Source organism: Egretta garzetta, unplaced genomic scaffold (assembly GCF_000687185.1).
Source record: "Egretta garzetta isolate BGI_Z169 unplaced genomic scaffold, ASM68718v1 scaffold297, whole genome shotgun sequence".
Lineage (NCBI taxonomy): Eukaryota > Metazoa > Chordata > Aves > Pelecaniformes > Ardeidae > Egretta > Egretta garzetta.
In genome coordinates this window covers 936,834-943,728 of record NW_009260410.1, presented here as the reverse complement: position 1 = coordinate 943,728, position 6,895 = coordinate 936,834, and the positions used below count along the sequence as shown (strand labels likewise).

The following is a 6,895-nucleotide window of genomic DNA, read 5'->3' as shown; positions in this document are numbered from 1 at the left end:
TTTCCTGGAGCAGAAAAAAAAGTTTGTTGAATGGCTCAAGAATGCTGAAGAAGGTAACCGGCTGCTTAGTTCCCCAGTTGAGCTTGTTCGTTTTGGGACCCTTAGTGCAGTAATGCTTTGTTTTGGGGCGGGGGGGATGTTAATTGCCACTCTGAGACTAGGGGTGCCCCCCAGCACTGGCTGGAAAAGCTTGCCAATGAAATCCATGTGGATCCAATAGCAGCTCTTGGGTGGGACGGGGCGCGGGGCTGAACTTGGGGCGTGCTGGCAGCCTGCTGAAGAAGTCTCTCTGGTGCAGAGTCGGAGTCTGAAGCTGAAGAGGGTGACTGACCTGTGAAACTCTGTCCTCGGTCAAGCAAACAGGAGCTGTAGATAAGTGTCATGTCTCATGCATCCTTCTGATTCTTACATCCTACCTCCCTGTATCAAGCATGATATAAGGGCTCTCATGGCAATTTATTTTAACTGTTTTCTATAATCATTGAAGTTCTGGGTTTAGTTTTTAAAACCATGTTTTAAGTAGCTTACAGGAGCCATTATAGATTTGACTCTAACCTGCATTTGTCCTTTCAGTTATATTCTACCTCCTGTATTTTCTACTGTAACAATGTAATTTAAGGCCTTCCACAATGAAATCCATTTTACCCCTTGGGTTTTCTATCGATATTGGAGTAGACATGATAGGGTGATGAGATTTATGGCAGTTCTGTTTGCAAATTAAACTGTAAAAAGCCTCCAAAGTGAAGAGGCCCTGGCTTGCGTGGTAACTTGGTCCGATACTTCAATCCCTCTCGCTTACTCCAACTAGCCCTGGCTGTGGGTGGCTGTCCCTGCCCCCAGGGCTCTGTCAGCCCTCTGCTACACTTCCAGCATAAAGCAACCCTCATCCAGCTGCTGGGCCTGGCAGCTGCCCCACTCCTGGGGAGAGGGGCTGAGCTGGTGAATCAGGTCACCAGGGTGGGGCGTGATGGGTGGCATCTGAGAGCCTGCTGCCTGGCATGGCTGGTGGCCCACGGGGCTGCCTTGCCGCTGGGCATCTGTTCTGGGGGCTCCTGCCCCTTTGCTTGTGCAGAGACCCTTCCCCATGGAGCTGCCCAAAAGCTGGGGCAGGGGCAGCTTGCTCATGCTGCTCTGTGATTAACTGCATGACTGGAAGGCAAGGTGGACAAAACTCTACCCCCTCCCCTTGAAGCTGAGAGATTGTTTTATGCTGGCAGTTGACACATTAGACCAAACAGTTTAGCTGCTCCCCACAACTTTGACTTCTCCTATGGCAATTCTCAGGACAGCTCCTCCTTCAAGAACAATTTGGTGAAAGTGAAGTCTATACTGGTGTAAGCTAATGAGCATTAACTGAAATACCGGTAACAGCGTGCACCTACTAAAACTTAAAAAAAAAAAAATGTGATCACACTGCAATCTGTTCAATACTACAGTGATTGTCCTTTGTAACTTTTTTTTTTTAACAAATAAAGGCCATCCTTACACTTACGGTCAAGAGCTGTCTCTGGTCTCTTACCCAGGAAGGAAGCCTCAGTCACAGTGAAGGGTAAAAACGAGTCCTAGGGCTTCAGCTATTCCACTGCAGTGAGGCGGCCGTGCCGGCAGGGGGCCCCTTTTACATAGGAGAGCGTGCACTTTTCCTCATGTTCAAAGTGCAACTGTCCTGAGATTTTTTTGTTTTATTTTCTGAGGAAACACAACCAGGTTTACCAGTATCTTTTCCTTAAATAAGTTTTATGCCAGCAGCTGGATTAAACTTCAGTATCCAAAAAGTCTTAATACAAAATAAGACGTTTACAAAATAACTGTACACAATAAATATTTAAAATTTTTTAAGTTTCTTTGGTGGACTGACATCTGCGTCAGCCTGCTCGGCCACTGGAGACAGCCCCCTCTTCTCCTTTTTCAGTGGGAAGAAGAAAGGATGCTTCAGCGCTTCTTCCAGAGTAATGCGCTTGGCTGGGTCATACTCCAGCATCTTTTCAATGAGGTCAAAGAGGTTCTCGTGGTCAGAATCATGGCAGGTCATGAATGCCTTTGTGAAGGAAACAACAAAACATGGGTTTACGATCTTCTTAGTGCACTTAAGGCTCCTTGCCCCAAAAGCCTTTTCCCTCTGTCCTCTTACCTTGAGGGGCTTACAGCGCCTTGAGACGTATCTACCAGCAGAACTGTATTCATCCCAGTCCAGCCGGTCGTGACGGAAATATTTGCGTTTCCTTAAACAAACAGACAGCATTTGTTATTCAAAGATCCTGTTCTGTCCCTTCACTAGGAGTTTACCAGCATGTTTGGTCACAGCTTGGGAACTGATCTGGGCAAGTTCCACAAGAGTGGCCAGCTTGTTAAATAGTGCAAAAGGATGAGTTTCTTAAACTTTTTTTTTTTCAAATTTACTATTAAACTGAATCTGAATATAGTTTAATTTAAACTATATTTAAATGGAAATTTAAATTAATTTAAATGGAAAAATAGAATTACCGGGTTTTCTTTATCATGTGATCTGGCAGAGGGCCCAGTATTCGCTCCATCATTGCCAGGTGTTCCTTGCTGTCATGGGTCTGGAGGCAAAGCAAGAGAAACCATTTTTGTGCATTGTTAGGGCGGTTATGGAGACCCGTACTCTAGCCTTACAGCGCTTTGGACTGCACCCTGCAACCAGTTTCGGATTAAGGAAAAAAGAGAGGCTGCAGTCAGCCGTTGCCCGAAGTAAGTTACCTACCGGAAATACTGTGAATCCAAGGTAATACTCTATGAGAATGCATCCTATGCTCCACACATCACACGGTTGTGACCAGCCCAGGGCTGCAAAAAGATCCAGAAGGTTTGTGGTTATACCAGCCTGCGCCAGCTGAAGCAAGACAGGCCACGCTTCCGCGGCACTGTTCAACAGCGTACAGGAATTGTGCTGGAAGAGCAGCCCAACAGACTTCTACTGACCTAGGATAACCTCAGGAGCTCTGTAATGTCTTGTAGACACCAAAGTGCTATGATACTCATCATCGTATGTTGCACTCCCAAAGTCCACAACTTTGATGTCTGGATTTTTTAGTCTGCGTTCATCACATTTCTGAAACAAAACACAATGGGGTGCAAGTGACCAAATAAACCCAGCCCAGTACGGAGGGGGAGGCGGGGGAAGAGGACAGCAACTCACCAGTTTGGGGTTATACTCTTCTACGTAGTCAGACGTCACAAATAAAATATTTTCTGGTTTCAGGTCTGTATGTGTCAACTTGTTCAAATGCAGAACTGCAAGAACACAAATACAGTTAGCAAAGTCCACAAAGAAAATGTCCTTTAACAAAGAAAGCAAAAAAAGCAGCACGCTTACAGTTCACAGATTTGCAGATCTGATACGCCATCTGTCTGATGTGGTCCAGCCTGAACGGCAGAAAGCCGTTCTCCTTAATGAAGTCGTAGGTGCTGAGCCCCAGGAGCTCAAAAACAATGCAGACGTGTCCATGGTACTCGAACCATTCTAACATCTGGACACAGCGGCTGCAAAAGGAGGAACACAGGTGAATTGCAAGAGGCAGCTGTGTAGCGCTCAGATGCGTACGGCGTGCGCTACAGAAAGCGACGTCACAGAAATCCTAAAGCCAAACCACAATACTGCTGGCTTTGTGTACTCACTATGTACTGTTGGGGTCTGACGCGTTTAGATGTTCCAGTACTTGTATTTCTGCACGAGCTGCTTCCGAGTACCTATCAACATTTTTCACTATTTTCACAGCTACGTGTCTGTCCTCCCTGAAAACACAGGTTTTAACAGTGATGAGAACAGGGAGTAGTTCCAACTAAGAATATCCATCATTATCAGCAGCTACACTGTTTGTAACAATGGGAGCCTGAGCAGAAAAGGCTCATTCTCTCTTTTTTTTAAGTAAGTACATACTGAGAATACAACCACGGTTCACCTATGCATGGAGTTCATAAACTTCATCTTTCAATTTTGGAAACATAGGTGGTACCTGATGTATCCTATCCCTGTTGTTATTAAAGGTGAGCTAAAACCCAATACAATCAGAAAGCACTTCACGACCCACACTGTGATGACGGTATCGGTAAGAAAGATGACATAGATTTAATTAAAAAGCCTTACGCTTTGTGATCGATGCATTCCACTACTTTTCCAAAGGCACCTTCACCCAAAGTAGCAACGATCTCATCTATAAAGAGAAAAGCTCTTAAGAGTCACAGAAGTTGCGAAGGTGCTCAGCTATTTAAAAAACAAGCAAACAAACAAAAACAAAACAAAAAACCAAACAGACTAAGTACTAGCACTTCAGATTACTCTAGACTGGGCTGCTTTAAATGGTAAATATCTAGCGTGAGAGCTGTTATTGGCCAACTCTCATCAAGGAATATTTACAGGGATCTCATTCTACTGGGTTCATTAACTTCATTTACTGTTTTTTGGGGGGGGAAAACAGGGAGAAAGAAAAAAGAAAAATATTTAAGTAAGCTCTACAGAGAAAGAGTAACAATCCCCACCCCCAAACAAAAAAAGTCAGGACAGAAAGAAAAGACTTTCAGAGCCCCCTCACATCTTATGCTAAAAGAACTTATTCTATCTGAAAAGTTAATAAATTTTGAAAAATATTCTATACATCTTGCACTTAGTACGTCTCCACTCTGACAGATCAGGTGACCCTCCTCATCATCCTCTACACTCCTGGATCTTTTCCTTCGATGACTCTTCTGGAACGGCACCAAGATCGTCCAGCCAATCAATAAACCCGAGTGAATTCAGGTCAGAATACGAAATTCATTCAGCAGGGAGATATTCAGGCATTCAGATACACGCCAGGCCACAAACGGTTGGCAGGAGCAATTTCAAATTCAGTCCCCGGAAATTCACAGGGCACATAGTTTATGTTACAGGAGAAAAACATGGCAAGGAACAGATTTACAGATGAGATACTCAAAGTGGCAAGGCAACAAAAAATTACAACACAATTGTTTTTCTTTTAAAAGACTGGGTCACTGAATTTTACATTAGGATTTCAGTGCCCATAAATTTTTTTTTAAGCAAAAGGATTTAATAATTATCTTATCTATCTTATATATATATATATTAAAAATAGCCTTGTGGCCATATTAAAATACCCATCTTAAGTAAATAAGAGATTAAATCCCTGGTCTGAATATTGCTAAGAATTTTTTTTTAAAATCATAAATAGCACATACATTTACTTTAGGCTGCCTCAGCTGAAGATCTTAAATTATAAATCTTATCTTCAGCTTTTTTAAGTTAAATATGTAACAAAGATCAGAAAAACTGCCCTGCTAGCGGGCAGACATTCGTACATTGATTCTACAGATTTTTCAGTGATACTTAAAACATCTTACTAAATAAATTTTTTAAAAGGTAAAAATCTGACATCATCTCCATGCTATTTCAGTGACACTTAGTCAAAAGCAAGCGTAAAAGCTTGTGCTTGGATTTTTGAGTAGGGCTGAAATAAATCCTTGTCATAATAAAAATTCTGAAGGCACGAAAGCGATGCCTGTATTATTTTAAGTACTCCAACTGACGGTTATACTTCATTGATCTGCTCTAGTAGATCTACTGAACAAACAGCAAGACTATGTTCTGTGGCATTATAAGCATAGCTACAAATGACACATTTGCACTGAAGGAAATAAAATCCTAGCAAAAAGAATAATCTACTAGTATTAGCTGACTACTATTGACAGAATTCCCCAACCCCCCCCCACTCAATTACTACTGCCCAGATGAGAATCTATCTTCTTAAAATAAACTAATCCTAAATTAAAGTTGGTCACACCACCTGTGAATGATGATGACAGGTAGTTCGATGGATCTTGTATTTCCTTTTGTAACTACTTGTCCCACTATGACCTGATGATTTGCTACTGTGATGCCCAGTATCACATCCTTGATTGTACTCGTTTCTGTATTCTTCAACATAGCGTCGCTCATGGGCTCTTTCATGTACAGATTTGGTTTCTGAACAGGTACTACAAACAAAGGATCAAATAAACTTAATTACAGTAATTCTAGAACCCCTATCAATCCAGCTTTTTGTTTTAAGCTCTAAGACATCTCTCTTGAAATCATCTCCAGCTCAAAAATGAATACATTATCAGATGATCTGATGGAAATAATACAATCTTAAAACATACGCTTGCCGCTATCACAAGTTGAAAAGTTATTTACCTGTCAGGAAGTTTAGAAAGATCATACTTGCAGTGCTGCTTCTCCTGCGCACCACTTAATGATCTCCTCTTTCTGGTATTGGCACTGTCGCATCTTCTGCGATCCGGAGTTTCTTTTTTATCCCAGTCAGGATAATCACTTTGCCTGGAATGCCGCATCTGTAACCAAGATATTTTGCTCTTTGCATTACATCCCACAGACGAACCATTTTCAAATCCATTACCAAATGAACACTATAATGAAGACTGTTCTTCCTCAACTACCCCGTTTTCCTTTTTCCTCTGCTCTTTCTTCCAAGTTATTTTTTAATTCAAGAGCTTTTTCAAACTGATCATTTTTGACAGGGAAACATAAACCAGTAACCTACTTCTTACAAAAGATTTTAAAAAGAAATATCGTGGCTCCAACACCAAACGCAAATCGTGCATGTTATTTCTGCAAAGCTGCTCAGGCACCCAAGGGCGCACCCGCTAGGGAAAACGAAGGCTTCCGTGTACTTAAAGAGGGCGTACAAATCCTGCCCAGCAGCCTCACACCAGGCTGCCTTCTAGAGATCCCCGGAGAACTCCCAGCGCTACGCCAAAACGACAACAAAACTTCGCTTGCCCCCTAATTACTTAGCTCGAAAAGACAAATACCTCACTACACGCGTTCTTTTATTTCTTTCGATTTCCAATCGTAACTCGGCTCTAGCTCACACGCTGC

At 42.4% G+C, this 6,895-nt stretch overlaps 2 protein-coding genes across 4 annotated transcripts in view; one reads left to right on the top strand and one right to left on the bottom strand.

Moving 5' to 3' along the window:
- The window catches only part of BZW1 (basic leucine zipper and W2 domains 1), an 11,235-nt gene extending 9,639 nt beyond the window's left edge, over nt 1-1,596 (top strand). Inside the window, 2 exon segments of the mRNA XM_035899089.1 lie at nt 1-53; nt 299-1,596. The exon segment at nt 1-53 is cut by the window's left edge and continues 34 nt beyond it. Of these exon segments, the coding sequence (XP_035754982.1) occupies nt 1-53; nt 299-330 (85 nt within the window). The 3' untranslated portion in view covers nt 331-1,596.
- Nucleotides 1,597-1,680: 84 nt separating this feature from the next.
- CLK1 (CDC like kinase 1) overlaps nt 1,681-6,895 on the bottom strand; it is a 7,276-nt gene continuing 2,061 nt past the window's right edge. Inside the window, exons 1-13 of one of the 3 annotated variants that reach the window (XM_009643563.2) lie at nt 6,829-6,895; nt 6,191-6,348; nt 5,802-5,991; nt 4,617-4,707; nt 4,109-4,175; nt 3,640-3,756; nt 3,338-3,504; nt 3,161-3,255; nt 2,944-3,073; nt 2,726-2,808; nt 2,485-2,564; nt 2,132-2,222; nt 1,681-2,038 (exon numbers count right to left, since the gene is read on the bottom strand). In XM_009643563.2, coding sequence (XP_009641858.1) covers nt 1,826-2,038; nt 2,132-2,222; nt 2,485-2,564; nt 2,726-2,808; nt 2,944-3,073; nt 3,161-3,255; nt 3,338-3,504; nt 3,640-3,756; nt 4,109-4,175; nt 4,617-4,707; nt 5,802-5,991; nt 6,191-6,348 — 1,482 coding nt within the window. In that variant the 5' untranslated portion in view covers nt 6,829-6,895 and the 3' untranslated portion in view covers nt 1,681-1,825. Of the gene's footprint in view, nt 2,039-2,131; nt 2,223-2,484; nt 2,565-2,725; nt 2,809-2,943; nt 3,074-3,160; nt 3,256-3,337; nt 3,505-3,639; nt 3,757-4,108; nt 4,176-4,616; nt 4,708-5,801; nt 5,992-6,190; nt 6,351-6,828 lie in introns of all 3 variants that reach the window. The other 2 variants (XM_035899088.1, XM_035899086.1) reach the window with 2 other exon arrangements.